The sequence below is a fragment of the Somniosus microcephalus genome, chromosome 2 (assembly GCF_052327205.1).
Source record: "Somniosus microcephalus isolate GS21.2 chromosome 2, FLI_Smic_1.0, whole genome shotgun sequence".
Taxonomy (NCBI): domain Eukaryota; kingdom Metazoa; phylum Chordata; class Chondrichthyes; order Squaliformes; family Somniosidae; genus Somniosus; species Somniosus microcephalus.
The window spans coordinates 25,250,747-25,269,257 of NC_140988.1; the positions used below are offsets into that span (position 1 = coordinate 25,250,747).

Consider the following 18,511-nt stretch of genomic DNA (forward strand, 5'->3'; position numbering starts at 1 on the left):
AGCATTTAACAGTTCTTAACAGTTTGCATAGCAATGGCTTCACAAAACCACCATGATCAGAACAAGCCACGTTTTGGTACTCAACTGGCTCGTTCTGATACCCTGCAGAGCCTCTGAATCTCCACTCAGCCACTCAGTCTCCTCTGTTACATGTGACTTTATCTGATATTCATCATCATGCACTGTGGTCACAGGCACTTGAAGCAGCCCAGCAGAGCATCAGGGAGGGAAGTTAGGAACTTGTCAAAATGCCCAAATTTTCAAAAAAAATAAACACAAAAATATTAAAAGTAAAAAGTATAAACTTTCGAGAAGGACTTCTACTAAGTCAGTATCTGCAGAGACCTTTTTGCCTCCTTCTATTTCTGAAGATAAGTTGTTTTTACGGCTCTACTTGCTTTTGCTTGCTAAGGAACTGCATTCGTGGTTGGCCGATTTTGCTAAAGACATTTCAGGTGCGGTTTGAGAGGTTATATGCCAGGCCATTTCCAGAATTTCACCTGTATAAGTGTCAATTAAAGATTTAATACATACACCGCTGTGGTGTATGTAACCTGTTCCACCTTAAGAGAACTTAAGCCTGTTCCACCTTAAGAGATGTACTACTTTCTCTGGCTGCTGTATACGTAATACCGGTGGTGACCACTGGTATATAAGTACTGTGTAGTGATATTGTATTTAGTATAGTCCTGACCTCCAACTAGTAAAGACCTGTTGAACTTTATTCTTGTAGTCTGTGTCAGTAATTAATCTTAATACAACTGGAACACACAGACTTAACAGTGGCGACGAGTCTGATTCTTACCCTGCGGCAGTTTATATCCACGGCGGCTTCGTCCACAGAACGGTCGTCGAAGAGAGGCATCCACCCTCATCACCCTGCTGGAAGACACGTCGCGTGGCAGGCATCGAGAACCCGGAGTGCAGAAGACATCCTGAACTTGAAGCCTCCATCAGCGGCAGTCAGCTATCTTCTTTCTACCTCGGTGGTGGGTAAGCCGGTCAGCGACACGAGCAGAAAGTCGGCCGCGTTGGCTGTACAGACGGGGGGAGGAAGACGGAGGAATAAGGGCGGTGAGATCGATCGCGACCGGAGATAAGGGCCGGGCCGCATTCGGGCCGAAAGGCACAGCGCGGGAACATCGATCGCGGCTGGTGATAAGGGCCGGGCCGCTTTCGGGCCAAAAAGGCGCAGCGTCTGGGGCGACTGAAGGCGCGAGAGCCGGGGTGAAGGCGAACGCAGCCGGTGCTAATAACCGGGCTGCAAGAAGGGCTGCGAGGCGCGACATCGGGGAAGCACGAATGCCCGAGGGAGCTGCAGTGAAGCGGAGACAGCGTCGGGGGAGTTACTAACCGCTGGGAAAGGGGAGCAGCAGCGGCACGCCAAACGCCATTGCAGCCAGTGGGTGAAGACCGCCAAGCGCGGGAAAACCGCCATTTTGTAGGCGGAGGACGAAGACAAGAGCGGGAAGCCGCCATCTTGGGATAAAATAAATTGCAACGATGCCTAAACATGGGAACATTGATACCTTTGATGGCGACATCGAAGATTGGGCCATGTATGTAGAACGCATACAAAATTATTGTAAAGCAAATAAAATCCCAGATGCAGAGAAAGCACTAACGTTATTGAACTTAATGGGTGCGAAGACATACGGGCAATTGAAACACCTTTTATCACCAGATGAACCGGCGGATAAGACGTTCGAGGCGATTGTTACTGTCCTGAAAAATCATCTAAACCCCACGCCGCTGATGCTAGCGGAACGATTTAAATTTTACAGCAGAAGGCAGCTGAAGGATGAAAGCAATGCTGAATATTTAATGGAATTGCGTAAGCTAGCAAAGTTCTGTCAGTTTGGAACGGGACTAACAGACGCGCTAAGAGATAAATTTGTGTGTGGATTATTAAAAGAAGATACACAAAAGCGACTGCTCGAGGAGAATGAGCTGACGCTTGAGAAAGCGGTCACTATGGCAGCAGCACACGAAGCCGCAGCGAGAGGCACGGCAGTAATGCAGCTACGGTCACCGGAACACAGTACAAATAAATTGGGTTTGAGTACTGTAAAATGTTATCGTTGTGGAAAGACAACACACGATCAGAACCAGTGTTGGTTTAAAAACCAAGAATGCAGAATGTGTGGCAGGCTTGGCCACATAGCTAAAGTATGCCGGTCAGGAAAGAAGACCAGCAACAAAAAGTCACCGCACGGAAAATACATAAAGGTGCACAAGGTGACAAAGACCAGTTCGAATGAACAGAAGTCAGATTCAGACGCTAGCAGTAATGAACTGGGTAGCTTAAGAGTACACAACGTTGGTAAGGATGCAGATCTCCAGACAATTTGGGTCACTCTTCAGATAGCAGGAGTCCAAGTAAAGATGGAATTGGACATTGGATCGGCATTGACGGTCATGAATAAGAAAGATTACAAAAGGTTATTCCAACATATTCCCCTACGGGATATGGAGATTATATTGAAAACATACACGGGGCAAAGAGTGTACCCCATCGGAAAGATAGAGGTAAAAGTGGTCCACAAGGGCGAAGAAAGCCAAGTAATGGACTTATATGTGCTACCTGAAGGAGGTCCACCACTACTGGGACGGGAGTGGATTAGGAAAATGAATATGGACTGGCACTCCTTAAAAGCACTAACGGTAGATTCCGGGGAAACAGATGTCAAACCTAAACGATTGTCCAAAATATTGGATGATGCTAAAGAGGTGTTCCAGCAAGGACTGGGAACACTGAAAGGAATTACGGCAAACATCAAGATTGATGAACATGCACAACCAAAATTTTTCAAAGCCAGACCGGTACCCTATGCAATACGACCTACTGTAGAAGCGGAACTGGAAGCACTAGAATGTTCAGGTGTACTGTCTAAGGTAGATTGGAGTGAGTGGGCTACGCCCATTGTTCCCGTTATGAAACGTCCTTCGAGCAACAAGCCAGGAGAACCAGGGAAGGTTCGCATCTGTGGAGATTTCAAGATCACCGTTAATCCGGTGCTTCACACGGTGCAGTATCCGCTTCCGCGGATTGAGGATATTTTTGCTTCGTTGTCTGGCGGGAAACACTTCACCAAGATAGACCTGGCGCAGGCGTACTTGCAGATGGAGGTTGATGAAGAGTCACGCCAGTACCTCACGATCAACACGCATAGAGGTTTGTACCGGTATAATAGGCTGGTTTTTGGAGTGGCATCGGCTCTGGCAATTTGGCAGAGGGCCATGGAGCAGGTATTACAGGGAATTCCAGGCACACAATGTTACCTGGACGATATTCTGATTACAGGTGATGGTGATGAAGAACACATCGCAAACTTGGAACTGGTGCTCAACAGACTGAAAGAGTATCGGCTGAAAATTCAGTAGCCTTAGCGCCTCATTTGAGGCGCTAGAGGGCCTTGCGCCGGAGTTATGGCCAGTAGTGAAATTCCCTGGGGCCCTAAATCGGCGTTGCTCCGGTAGCGCTGCACCGGCACCGATGACGTCATCGGTGTGCGCAGCGTCCCGGTTGCCGTGGTAACCCGCCTGAACTCCGAAATTGAGTTGCGGCCGCCTCGCCTGTGGCAGCCGTAACCAGCGTTTTGTCAGAGGTGCCTTACTGCAGTTAGCGCCGGCGCATTAAAGGCCCCGCGGCGGCCGGCCGCTTTCCCGCCGGCCACCTGCCCGCAGCTCCCTCCCCAGACTTCTCTCCCCCCCCCCCCCCGGAACAGATGCAAGCCCGGCACTTGTCCGAGGTGCCGGGCTCATTTTTAAGCAGATTTGCGCGGGCCGCGGCTGGGTGCAGGCAGCTCCTCCTTAACGGAAGGAGGAGGCCTGCACTTCCCCAGCCTGCCGCACTGCATCGGGTGCTGCAGCGCCGGAATTGCGGCGCGAAACAGCAGTTAGCGCCCTTTTCCAGGCGCTAAGACCCTTCAGTAGCGCCGGCAGCCGTTTGGGCACGGCGCCACTGAATTTTTGGCGCGCGCAGGGGACTTAGCGCCGGCACTAATTTCCGGCGCTAAAGCCCTGGCTAAGCCAAAACCCAATTTCTAGGCCTATGGACTTAGAGTTAATCGGCAGAAATGTGAGTTCTTTCAGAAGCGGATCTCGTACTGTGGTCATGTCATTGACCGGGAGGGGCTTCATAAGTCTCCTGACAAGATAGAGGCAGTTGTAAAGGCTCCCGCTCCGGATAATGTCTCTCAGTTGAGGTCGTTTCTGGGATTGATTAACTATTACCATAAGTTTCTACCGAATCTATCCACGGTACTGCACCCGCTGAACGCTCTTTTACAGAAGGGGGTACCATGGGAATGGAGCGAAAACTGTAAGAAGGCATTTCGCAAAAGCAAATTGATCACCTCAGAGGAAGTATTGGCTCACTTCAACCCGACACTGCCTATTCGGTTGGCTTGTGATGCTTCTCCATATGGTATTGGGGCAGTACTCTCACACAAGTTGCCAAATGGCACGGAAAGGCCAGTCGCGTTTGCATCCAGATCATTGACCTCCGCTGAGCGCAACTATGCGCAGATCGATAGGGAGGCTCTCAGCCTTGTATGGGGAGTGAAGAAGTTTAATCATTACCTGCAGGGCCAAAAATTCACACTTCTGACAGACCATCAGCCGTTGGTATCCATTTTTAACCCTAAGAAGTGTGTTTCGGTGATGACAGCACAGCGACTCCAGAGATGGTCCCTTTTCCTAGGGGCACATCAATATCAAATAGAATTCAAAGGTACAAAGCAGCATGGCAATGCTGATGGGCTGTCGCGCCTGCCACTACCTGAAGCAGAAGAGACGACGAAAGTTGACCCTATTGAGTTATTTCATTCGACCATCATCGAGTGTTTACCAGTCACCAATGCAAGTATTGAAAGAGAAACCAGGAAGGACCCGACACTGTCCCGAGTTTACGAGGTGACAGTGAAGGGATGGCCAACACATGGTGATCCTCTGTTACCGGCATTCTCGGCAAGGCGAGACCAGCTGTCCGTCTGCCATGGTACTTTGATGTACGGGACAAGAGTGATTATTCCTCCCAAGTTACGTGAAAGAGTTCTAAAGGAACTGCATGAAGGTCATCTGGGGGGAGTTAAGATGAAAAGTCTTGCTAGGGCTTATGTATGGTGGCCGGGCATTGACCAACAGATAGAGGAGTTGACAAAAAGCTGCGCTGGGTGCCAAAAAGTGCAAAATGCACCTCCGATCACACCGCTACACCCATGGGAATGGCCTTCAGCCCCATGGCAACGCGTACATATTGACTTTGCTGGTCCATTCATGGACTCCATGTTCCTAATTGCGGTGGACGCACATTCCAAGTGGCCAGAAGTGATCAAGATGAATACCACTACTTCAGAAAAGACAATTGCGGTGTTAAGAACAATATTCGCAAGGAACGGATTGCCAGAACAGATATGTTCGGACAACGGACCACAGTTCGTGTCGGAAGAATTCCAAAAATTCTTAAAGAAGAATGGGGTGAAACATTATACCTCTGCCCCATATCATCCGGCGACAAACGGGTTGGCCGAGAGATTTGTCCAAACATTCAAAAAGGCAATAAAGGCCATGAACGATGATCAGATTCTGTTACAACACAAGGTGGACAATTTCCTAATGGCATATCGAAACGCCGCTCATGCAATGACTAACCAAAGTCCTGCCATGATGTTTTATAACAGGAGGTTGCGGTCCAGGTTGGACTTGTTAAAACCAAATGTGCGGAGGGAAGTGGAAAACAAACAGTTCCGGCATATTAATAACAAGTCCACTCGAAGTTTCGAAGTAGGACAACCAGTGTTGGCAAGGGGCTATGGAAACGAAAAATGGCAGTCCGGAACAATTCAGGCCAGACAAGGACCTCTGATGTACACAGTAGATATTGGTAACAATGTGATAAGGCGTCATGCAGATCAACTGGTAGAATCAAGAGCAAGGGTTGAACCCATGGTTGCGACAGAGACAACTGTGGAAGACGTTAATGAACCTGAAGCATCTACCTCGGCAGGGACTGTACCTGATGATGACGTCCAATACATAGGAAACCAACAAGAAGAGTCACCTCAGCAACAAGAATCAGAGACCACTGAAAGGCGTTATCCAAACCGAATCAGAAGGCCTCCTGAGAGACTGAACCTTTGAACTGTTTATACCTGAAGTTATATATGTATATATGTTATGATGTTATGTTAAATGGGGATATGACTGTTAAGCTAAAAAGGGAGGATTGTGGTGTATGTAACCTGTTCCACCTTAAGAGAACTTAAGCCTGTTCCACCTTAAGAGATGTACTACTTTCTCTGGCTGCTGTATACGTAATACCGGTGGTGACCACCGGTATATAAGTACTGTGTAGTGATATTGTATTTAGTATAGTCCTGACCTCCAACTAGTAAAGACCTGTTGAACTTTATTCTTGTAGTCTGTGTCAGTAATTAATCTTAATACAACTGGAACACACAGACTTAACAACCGCCACACAGCGCTTTGACTGCACCACTTCCCAAATTATGCTCTGAGCATAGTGGTGAGGCCAGCAGAAATTTTATCGGCATGTCCATAGATCTGAGAATAGGGAGTTTTATAGATATGCAACTTTCAAATCTTGCAAAGAACATACCGATCATACCAGAAATTGTATGGAGGCATGAACCTATTGCTCCGCTGCAGTGTGGGAGTGCCTGACTGGTGTTAATAGCCAGGGTATCAAGGGGTATCTTTCACCCACTCCCAGCAGCCAGCCTTTCAGGCTTACAGTCCCTTCAAATGATGGTGGTATCTCCTACTTTGGCAAGATGAAAGCATCATGGCTGCTGCTATTGTATCTTGCAGTCACCTGTATTATTCTATTGTGATGATCCAGGGCCACCTGGATGTTGACTAAATACAATCCTTTGCGACTGGGGTTGCTGTCAGACGCTCTGAGTACCATCAATAAGCCCTGCACTTTGGGAACCCAACCGCTAAGTAAAAGTGCGGCACCCTCTCATGTTGTTGCTTCCTTTCCATTAGGAAAGTGACATACTTGTTATCCTGGCAAACAGGGCTACAGTGGCCAGCTTGGTGCATCGTGCACAGGCATCTGACTGATCGGACAAATGGCACCACTGTTTGTTTGAAATGAGCTGCTAGCATAAAAGTTCAACGTGGTAGTGAATTTGATCACAAATGCAGAGCTGTCCCTCTGCTGGATGTTGTCTGCTGTAGGTCAGGCTCCAGTTGATGGGATAACTCGATGACTGCCTCCCTACTGAATTATGAACGGTAAAGGCAAGCTTCTTCAGACATGCCCAAGTCGTTGTGTCTAGGTTGGATAATGTAATTTTTTGGGTCACCTGCAAGTGCAATTGAACCTGACACTGAGGCCTACCTTCCCTGATCCGTGGGTCTTGCTGTGCAGGGGACGCAACTCAAGCACAACATCATGGACTCTGCCTTTTACTGCATGAATCTTATACTTACTTGGTGTTCCTTTTTGGGAAGCTCACAGTGCTCTAGGCTTCATTACCTTGATTGCTAAATTGTAAACTCTTCACAATTCGTTTGGCAGATTTAGCTGCTGACAGCTGGCTTTTATAGTTTAACAATTTACTAGTTTTCATTTAATTTTAGCTTGCCACCGGTGAAATTCTGTGGAATTAAAATTTCTGGCAGTGAGGACTTTTAGTAACATTCAGAAGCCGTTTCAATACCTTTAAGAACATAGGAACATAAGAATTAGGAGCAGGAGTAGGCCATACGGCCTCTTGAGCCTGCTCCGCCATTCAATCAGATCATGGCTGATCATTGACCCCCATATCCCTTGATTCCCTTAGAGTCCAAAAATCTATCTCTCTCAGCCTTGAACATACTCAACGACTGAGTATCCACAGCCCTCTGGGGTAGAATATTCCAAAGATTCACAACCCTCTGAGTGAAGAAGTTTCTCCTCATCTCAGTCCTAAATGGCCGACCCTTTAGTCTGAGACTGTGACCCCTGATTCTAGAGTCCCCAGCCAGGGGAAACATCCTCCCTGCATCTACCCTGTCAAGCCCTCTCAGAATCTTTTATGTTTCAATGAGATCACCTCTCATTCTTCTAAACTCCAGAGAATATAGGCCTAGTCTACTCGATCTCTCCTCATAGGACAACCCTCTCATCCCAGGAATCAATCTAGTGAACCTCTGTTGTACCCCCTCTAAGGCAAGTATATCCTTCCTTAGGTACGGAGACCAAAACTGTGCACAGTACCCCAGGTGTGGTCTCACCAAAGCCCTGTACAATTGCACCAAGACTTTCTTCCTCTTGTACTCCAACCCCCTTGCAATAAAGGCCAACATACTATTTGCCTTCCTAATTGTTTGCTGTACCTGCATGTTAATTTTCTGTGTTTCATGTACAATGGCACCCAAATCCCTCTCCAACATTTAATAGTATCTCACCATTTAAAAAATATTCTCTTTTTCTATTCTTCCGAACAAAGTGAATAACCTCACACTTCCCCACATTATACTCCATCTGCCACCTTCTTGCCCACTCACTTAACAGGCAGGATTTTCATTGAGCTGTGGAGGCGGGATTGGAGGCGTGTGGGGGGTTAAAATCTTGAAATCGGGGGGCACGAACCCATCCCGCCCCCAACCCACCTCCATGACAGTTTCAAAGGGGGCGGATACCCGACCTGTGCTGGGAGCCGCCTCCCCGAGGCGGGAAGGGGATTAGTGCCAATTAACTGCCAGTTAACAGGTAGTTAACAGGCAGTTTTTAGCCTAATCCCTATTTTTATTGGTGAAGTGTGGGATTCCCGACGGCTCCAAACCACGCCAAGTTAGCGAGGTGGACCGTCGGGCTGAAGGGCTTGGAGGGATCGAGATGTCCGGTGTTCAGGTGAGTGATGGGTGCATGAGTGAAGAGGTAAGTGTGTTTGGTGTGTGTAAAGTGTTTAAAGAAGTTTTACTTACCTTTACAGCCTTCCTTCCTTCAGGTCTCGGGAGTCCTTCATCTCACCGGCACAGAAAGCAGAATGGCCACGAGCTGTTAAAATCTGCAGCATTCGGCTTTCTGTTCCAGAGAGATCTCTAAATCATCCTGAGAGGCAGGAATTAACTTAGAGTACAGATTGTCAGTGTTTTACAGCTTCAAAGAGCTGTCAAATGCTGATATTTCATCTGTCAAAAGGTCTTGACAGATGAAATGTCAATCTATGACATCACCTGTTGCCGGGTGGCCCTTAATTGGCCTGCTGAGCCCGCTGGGTGGGCTCAACAAGGTCAATCAAGTGAAAATCACGTGGGTTGGCCACAACTCGATGGAGGCGGGACTACAACCCCAAAGGTTGTAGTGCCGCCTCCTACACGCCTCCTCAATGAAAATCCAGCCCAACCTGTCTATATCCCTTTGCAGACTCTTTGGGCTCGATTTTGTCAATGGAGAGCTTTTGGAGGCGGGACTCCCACTTTTTGGGTTGTAGTCCCGCCTCCATCGACTTGTGGCCAACCCACGCTATTTTCCCTTGATTGACCTTGTTAAGCCCGCCCAGCAGGCTCAGCAGGCCAATTAAGCGACACCTGGTTACTGGTGACATCAGCGATTGACATTTCATCTGTCAAGAGCTTTTGACAGATGAAAAATCAGCATTTGACAGCTCTGTGAAGCTGTCAAACTCTGACAATCTGTCTTCTAACTTGAGTCCTTCTACTCAGACTCAGTTAGAGAGCTCTCCAGACCAGAAAGCAGAGGCTGCAGCTTTTGACAGTTCAGCAGCCATTCTGCTTTCTGTGCCGGTGAGCTGAGGGACTCCCGAGAACTGAAGGAAGGAAGCCTGCAGGAGAAAGTAAAGGTAAGTAAAACTTATTAAAACTCTTTACACTTACCTGACACACTTACCTCTGCACACATGCACCCATCACTCACCTGCACAACGGACATCTCGACCCCTCCAACCCCTGCAGACCGACGGTCCGCCTCGCTAACTTGGCATGGTTCGGAGCCGTCGGACAGCCCACACTTCAGGGCTAAAAATAGGGATTAAGCAAAAAACTGCCTGTTAACTACCTGTTAACAGGCAGTTAATTGGCACTAATCCCCTTCCCACCTCGGGGAGGCGGCTCCCAGCACAGGTCGGGTACCCGCCTCCTGGGACATTGGCACGGGGGCGGGATGGGTCCCTGCCCCCCGATTCTGCAATTTTCCCACCACTCCCGCCTCCAAACCCGCCTCCTCGGGGCTTGGAAAATCGAGCCCTTTGTGTCCTCCTCACAGCTTACTTTCCCACCTGTGAAGCACCTTGGGATGTTTTACTGCATTAAAAGCGCTATATAAACGCAAGTTGTTGTTATAAGGGAGCTCCCTGGCATCTCACATTTGTTTTAAACCTGCTGTGAAAATAATATTTCACATTATTCCCCAGATCAGCAACATTTTGGGGTTTAGAACTAATTCCTTCTTGTGTTTGTTTTCGCAGATGAAAGTTGCAGAGACATGTACTTCAATTGTAATGTTGTGGTACAAGCCAGACTCTGTGTCTATACATACTACAAAACAGCGTGCTGCGCGTCATGTGCCAAGGCCAGAAGAAGAGCTTCCCAGCTCAGGAGATAACTGCTTCCCTTCAATGGCCAGACTTCCTCACAGATTGTGACACAGTAATATTACCATAGGAGAACTTGCAGATTCTACTGTTTTGACAACGTCATAATTGACAAAGACAAAGGGTCAAACTTAGTATGTACGCGGCTAGTTTATAAAGAGGAAATGTACTGTATAGTATTAATATAATCTTATACCATTATCATGCTGGTCTTTGGTCAAAGTACTGAATTTCTAGTTAATTTACAGTATTTGAGTTTCAGATATATGAAATGCATTCTACAAACGAATGAAACATATTTAGTAATAGGTTTCGGGATCTCCCTTTGCAGCAGAAAAACCTCATGTTTCAGAAGGCTGGTTAGAAAAAGCATGCATTGACTTTCACTGAACTCTTCCTATTCCTTGACAAACTTGCTCTCTTAATATGGTGTTCAATTCAAGGTTCATCTGTGGATTTCTTTTAACCGAAAAAAACAATTTGTTGACATCATGGTACTGCAGCATCCTACATCTGTCCATTGTAGAACTATCGCACTAAGGCAACTCCTCCAACCCTATTTAATTGTATAGCGGGACCCCCTTTTCTCGATGCATACATTCCATCAGCTTTATATTCATCTGTCTGTTCGTCAGCATTTTGCAACTTAAAGCTGTTGATATGAACCGATCAGATCAGTTCGTAAGCACAACTGGAGATTGTCAGGATCAATTAGACCAATTGGAGGGCAGACCTAACAGCTGTTGGAACTATTCCGCCCACTGTTGGCTGTGCACAAAATTAAGGCAGAAAAGGTTTAAGATGAGCTGATGGTTTCTGAGAGTTATAATTACAGGTGCTTCACTGCATTTGTGGAATTACCAGGATTTGGAAGTAAAGGATGGGGTAGAAGTGGCAATGAGTTTTACTTAATTTAAATAGATTACACTGAGAACGTCATATCTAGGATGAGTCAGGGTTGATAAAATACCATTTGTCCCATCCCTCTAGTACCCTATCTTCTATCAAAAGCTATCTCTCTGGTCCATTAACCCCCCCCCCCCACCCCCCGACAAAAGAACCTTAACTCCTACCTTCAAACTGCCTCCCTCTGGCACATTACACCATTGAAGCCCATCCCTCCAGTACATGAATTCTCCCATGCCTTTTTCCTGATATCTTTTCCAAGTTGTATTAAGTCAAACAAGAGCCACACCAAATCTGAAAAGTCATCCACTTTGACTGTAGTGTCAGAACAAACTGAACGAGGACCCGTATAGAACAAACATAGGCCCTATTTATTTTCAGCAATGCTGCTGCTACTGATAATAGTTTGCTTCTGTACAAATGGGAAAATAATTTTTAAACCTTTATAGCAATTGGCGGATTGTGTTTTGAGTTGAACAGATGCAATTAATGGTCTCTATGTTCTTTCCATGTCTCTGTTGTCACAGTGACAGGAGGTAATAAAGGGGAAGAGATGTCACAGGAACCTGGGAACTAGCAAAAGTGATCTGTTTCCTTCTCTAGCTCTGAGGATGCTGGGATAGGGCGCATCTTCATGTCTCAGTGTGTCTCAGGGAAAGATAGAGGTAGCAATGGAGCGGGTAGGAGGGAGATTAAAGGCTGATCTTGGACAGCTGAAGAAAAACCTTTGTGATACAAGCATACCATTGCTCCATGGAGTGGAGGACAAATCCAATAGGCAGGAAAGTGAGAGGCAAAAGAGAATGGGAGGGGCATTACAGAAGATACTGCAACCTGGAATAATTGAGGTCAGCTGTTCTTTTCTAATTTAACATTGTTGTCAGAACTTGGGTATTGTCAGATTCTGCGCAGTTCTATATACTGTAATGCTTCATTTCTTTCTGTGCTGTTCCTGATGGGATTAGGACAGGGTGATGCTGTCTGTATATTCTTATAACTGGGAGCCCAAGCTCGTTGCTTCATCACATGTTGCTGCAGAATCAGTGCACCTGATTCACAGTGCTCTCAATTTTCCAGTCATCAATTTTACTCCATAATCACATGTAGACTATATTCATGAAGACGTAACTTGGATAAAAGGAACCTATTTTTGCTACTGATTAACTTATTAATTAATCACTGCCATGATGCCATTCACTGTTCCTCGGTAAAAGCTGTACACAACCCAGTGATTGAATGTTGCTAAAGAAATACCATTTGAAAGCCTGAGAGCAGATGTCCACCTTCTTATTTATACTGATGTAAACATTCATTAGGTTTCATTTGCATAGATGAGATGTTATATCTACACTCTTCACAAACTGCAGCAGATCCAGAATGCTGTAGCTTGAGTCTTCTCCCACAGACCTGGTACCACTGACTCTATGTGCATCAGGATATTGATTTGAAGATTCTCATCCTCATCTTCAATTCCTCCATGGCTTTATCCCACCCTATTAGAGTAATCTTCTACAGTCATGCATCCCAGCCTGCAATCTCCCATACCCTTTACTCTGGGTTTCTGCCCCATTCCCACTGACTCTGGTCCACCATCGGACCATCAGAGACCACTCGTTCAGCCATTATGACCTGCCCTCTGGAACTTCCTTCTAAAACCACTTTCCCTTGCTACCTCTCGTCCTGGCTTCAGAAACCCCCATGAATCTTTCTCTTCCACCATACCTTCACTCTCCCCTTTCCTCCCCTCATTTCCTCCTTGACGCCCATTCCTGCCCTTTGCAAAGTGCTCTGAGGCAATTTTCTGTACGAGGAATCTATATGAATGTAAGCTGCTGTTCAAGGTATTTTAGTAACCTGCAATTTCAGATCTCAATAAAAATAGGGAAGGTAAATTAATTATGGGAATGCAGAGGAATGAAGTGAGCTGCTGTAGTGTTTTTGTTAGAATTACAATTTGGGAATAAGATGCCGCAAGCCACAGTGAAACAATTGTGAATATCAGGAACTGGAAAAAGTGAGCTCTGCTTCAGCAAGTTTGGCTGTAGCTTCATATTTTGAACATTTTAATTTCTAACACAGTGCTTTTGTTCGCCATAATCTCCACATCCTGCCAGCACTGCAGAAATTAGTTTCTGGTATGGGAAAAAAACATTTACTGACAGAGCACAGAAAGTATTTCCAACACACAATATACAAAAGGGGTTCTTACTCACAACTGGCCATACTCACTGATTCCATATTAAAGTCGATTTTAATTTTAGTTTTAACTTGGGGTGCGTTTAGGGTGGGCAAGGTGTGGGGAGGGAGCGAAGTCCCTGTGGGAACTGAGGCCTGGGCCATTTGAACTTCCAGGACTCGTTTAAATACTGCAGCACCGTCCTCCACCCGAAGCGGACAGGAGTGACGGTCAGGGCCAGAAATTGAGACGCAAGCCCTAGGACTCTGGGGACCCAAGGGAATGGGGGGCGGCGGGCCGGTTTCCCACTGGTGATGTTGGCGCTGGGAGAGATAGGCAAGGCTGGGGCTGGGCAGACCCAAGGACTCCTTGCAGACCCTGGGGGAGCAAAAAAACGGTCAATTTAAACACTTACCGTGGCCTTTTCTGGCCTCTCCACTGACTGCCGCCAGCCCCTGCAGACGGGTTTGCTCCCGAGCGAGGCACACGCGAGCCTTTTAGTTAAAATTGTATTGCGGTGCCGATGGCATCATCGAGCCACATCTTTTGAATGTAAAGTAGGCCCCCGCCTGCATGGGGCAGGTGTCCCTCCCCTGCCTTTTCTGAGGTGAGTTAAGATGGGGTGGGGGGAGGAAATGGGAACACATCGGGATTGCGCCGCTACACCATTTTAACCCTAATGCCCGCACCATTCTCGCCAAGCATGCAAGGTTAAAATCGACCCTATCAAGGGCTTCCTTTATAAATTCATCAGAATATTGAGCAGCCATTTTGGAGCTTACTATGCGCACTGTTCCTGAGTGCACTATGCATGCGGTTTGTTCCTATGCACCCTATATACAACAACATACATACATATATACATACATATACACATATATAGACCACTACTGCATCACCCATCAATTATCAGCTGGTTTCTTGAAAACAGTCGTGCTTTTTCTGACTGCGTTCAAATATTCAGACGTATAACAATCAAGAACAATCTGCGACTGTTAAAATGAGCTGAACCAAACAAGTCCTCAACATGTATTTAATTTTAATATAATCACTGTGCGGACACCAATTATTCACTGGCACCCTGTTTTTATACCAAAGCAGGCGGTTTGAGCAAACAGACCAAATGTATTCCAGACGCTGCTGTGTGAAACATGTTATGATTTTTATGCAGTTGCCTTGAAAGAGCTGATGCCAGGATGTGTTGCTTGAATAATTCCCTGAGCACAGATACATGTGCTGGCTTATTGAAGGAGCTAGGAATACATTTGGAAACGTTTACAGTAAAACGTTCCTTAATCAATGTTGTTTTTGAGCTTGAATTGAAAAAATATTATTTAAAAGGAGTTTTAAGGTTGTTCAATTCTTTAGTCTCTTAAAATCTTTATTTTACCAGTGGTTGGACTAGATACCATCTCGTAATAGTCATATTTAGATAGGCTTTTCGACTCTAGGGGAATCAAGGGATATGGACGTCCTATGAGGAGAGATTGTGTAGAATGGGCCGATACTCTCTGGAGTTTAGAAAAATGCGAGGTGATCTCATTGAAACATATAAGATTCTGAGGGGGACTGACAGGGTAGATGCGGAGAGGCTGTTTCCCCTGGCTGGAGAGTCTAGAACTAGGGGGCATAGTCTCAGGATAAGGGGTCGGCCTAAGACTGAGATGAGGAGGAATTTCTTCACTCAGAGGGTTGTGAATCTTTGGAATATTCTACCCCAGAGGGCTGTGGATGCTGAGATGGGTAGATTTTTCGACTCTATGGGAATCAAGGGCTATGGGGATCGGACAGGAAGGTGGAGTTGTGGTCTATGACCAGCCATGATCTTATTGAATGGCGGAGCAGGCTCAAGGGGCCGTATGGCCTACTCCTGCTCCTAATTCTTATGTTCTTATATGGATATATACTCAAATATGAGCCTGTGGTTTTCCTGGTCTGTGTTACTCAGTGTTTCCTGCTCTGGGTATGACTCTGTTTCCTGGATTTTGTTACTTGTTATCATAGCACAGACCACAAATTTATCCTATGACTGTCCTGGCCCATTTTATTCCTTATTTCCTGTTTTTTGTTGTTCAGTTTTCCCCAGTCGGTGTTACTCAGTATTTCCTGGTATTTTGTGGTCTGTGTTACTTGCTATTCTCTGGTCTTCTTATACAGCGTCAGACCACAGAATGCATTTATTCACTGAGCCGTTCACGAACTAGTGTCAATTATTTTCTTTTTTTTATTTGACTTGCCAGTTTGCTCCCTTCCTCTCCTGAAGATGCTGGCTGTCGCTGTGGTAAAGTTGCACAGCTGCAGCTCACCCTGCAGTGACCTTCCCCAAGTGGTCATTATTCACGTGTGAGCTCAGACAGTGGGTGCTGACGGATCCTTGTACCTTTGAGAATATCATAAAATGAGCCTAGTTCTGTCATCATCCAATGTCCACACGCACACACACACACACTACTAGAAGGGATTCATTAAATATATTCAAGAAGGAGTTAGATATATTTCTTAAGGCTAAAGGGATCAAGGGATGTGGGGAGAAGGCAGGGACAGGGTACTGAGTTTGGATGATCAGCCATGATCTCATTGAATGGTGGAGCAGGCTCGAGGGGCCGAATGTTTCTATGGATCACTGGTTAGTGATCAAGCCTGGCTGATTTCCCTCTCCCTAATCCAGAGATGTTGAGGCCAATTACAGCACCTGGTCTGCCGCTCTGGTTGTGATCAAACTAACTCAACCTGGCCTGGGAACCTTCCTACTCTGTATGGTTTAGCTACTGACTGGATAAACCCTTTTGGCCCAGATTGTCCCGCAGCGGCGAGATCAGCGACATACACCATAAATTTAGCGTGGCCTGGCCCGGCGACCTCGCCGTCACTAAGTTCCTCCGTTTTTCCTGCATTTCTAATCGGAATACGCCGCAATGAGGATGGAGGCGAATCTAATTACAGGAAACTCTCACTTAAACGGCATCTAAATATCCAGAATTCTCTAGTAACCGGCAAAATTCATACTCCGAAAACACCTCAATAACCGGAAATGTTGCCGAGGCCGAGTCTCCCACGGTGGCCGAGTTAGTCAGTGGGGGTAGTTCTCCAAACTGCCACTACTCGGCTTCTTGGCACTGTCAGAAGTCCGAACACCTCAATAACAGGAGGCTGACTCTTTGTTTGTTAAAAATAGCCTCAGTAGATAACCCTCTCTGTCATCCGGAATTTTTAATCAACCGGCACCATCCTGGTCCCGTCGGTGCCGGATACCAGAGAGTTTCCTGTAGTGGCGCAGCCATTCTTTCCCAGCGGGTCAAAGAATATATAAACAGGGTGGTAAAAGTAAAAGGCTTAAAACCAGCTTTTACGTGAAGCCAAAGTATGGCATGGTCAAAAGCGCTATTCCCGCCAGGCCAGTCTCTTCCCAGTGGAATCGGTTTAGACCGCGTTGTTGAAGTGTCACAAAGTTGAGTCCAGCGGTTCCAGGGGAGTGCGGAACCTGTTCACGAGCCTCAGACGTTGTTTAATCGTGTGAGCAATAATTTTTTTTAGTTCATCAGCTATGAACCACATCACCGCCAGGCCACCAGCGCCATTATTTTAAAATCTTAAGTGGCAGCAGCATGAAAACTGGCGAGAATCCAGCGAGATCGCCATGGTTTTCAGCGGTGGGACGGAGCTAGGAACATGAGCTTCCAACTGGTTTTGGTGAGGGGCATCGGCAAAAGACTGAGGAAAATATAGTGGTGGCGTAAGACACTTACTCCATAATTTCCTCTTCTGCGCTGTTCAAGGGTCCCATGCCAACCACGTAGATGCACCATTATAATGGTGCAAGTCCCCAGAAAACTCTGGACCAATGAATTTTCAGGGTAACCCATCGTGATTACAGTTTTTCCAGTGCCAAGCCCAATCAATTTTGACAAAATAACAATTAAGCCCTGCTCATACCACTGGAGCATCTCCTCCCATGAACCAATCATTAAAACACCAAATAGGTTGCAGCAGTCACCGTACAAGGACTTCATTGTACCAGATATCACACAGGGTACTTCTAACAGTTTGGGGATGAGCAGCGGATTGCAAGAAGATATAATGCAGGCACATCGCTACACATACACTGCTACACAGGTTCAGGAAGAGTGAGAAAACGTGAAATAGCTACTCAGTAATAGGTTCTGTGATTGAAACGTCATTACAAAAGAGCAAAGGGGATTGAACACTATGAAAATGCTGTGATTGCAGTTTGATGTGTAAAAAATGTATTTTTAATCTAATCTCAGATTAAAATATCCCTTTGGGAGATTGTAAAAATGTGTGGACTGTTTTTATTTGGAATAATTTATTTTATATGCAGTGGATCCTCCCGATTATTCATTAGAATGTGTATAGAACGAACCCTCGTGTGAGATGGTGCCCAATTGCACGTCTGCTGTTAGTTTTGTTCTTTGTTGTGTATTTACCTTTAAAATGCGTATGTGTGAAACCCAATATCGAGGACTCTCAAATACCTGCTCATTTCCATTTTCTGTCTGGGCAGATAACGGAGGTTCTACTTTAATTAGAACTGAAAAGTTTAGACTTCCCTTTCTGTATTAATAAGTTGGCTGTTAACGATTTATTCCTTTTACACTGTTAAATAAAAAAAAGTTATTTACTATTAATTGTATAAAGTATTTTTTTTTGACTAGAAATGTGAAATAAGGGATTAATTAGTACGGTGCTGTGGGTCGGCATACCCTATCATGTCAGGCAGACCGCTAGGCAGTTCCAGGTGAAATCCCCATCTTTTAAAGTTCTTGGGCTGAAAATTCAGTAGGGTTAGCGCCCCATTTGAGGCGCTAGAGGGCCTAGCACCGGAGTTATGGCCAGTTTG

At 46.0% G+C, this 18,511-nt stretch overlaps 1 protein-coding gene across 1 annotated transcript in view; it reads left to right on the top strand.

Moving 5' to 3' along the window:
- LOC147122606 (thrombospondin type-1 domain-containing protein 4-like) overlaps positions 1-18,299 on the top strand; it is a 389,820-nt gene extending 371,521 nt beyond the window's left edge. The window contains exon 12 of the mRNA XM_086007593.1: positions 10,446-18,299. Within this exon, the coding sequence (XP_085863719.1) occupies positions 10,446-10,582 (137 nt within the window). The 3' untranslated portion in view covers positions 10,583-18,299. The remainder of the gene's footprint in view (positions 1-10,445) is intronic.
- The last annotated feature ends 212 nt before the right edge of the window (positions 18,300-18,511 follow it).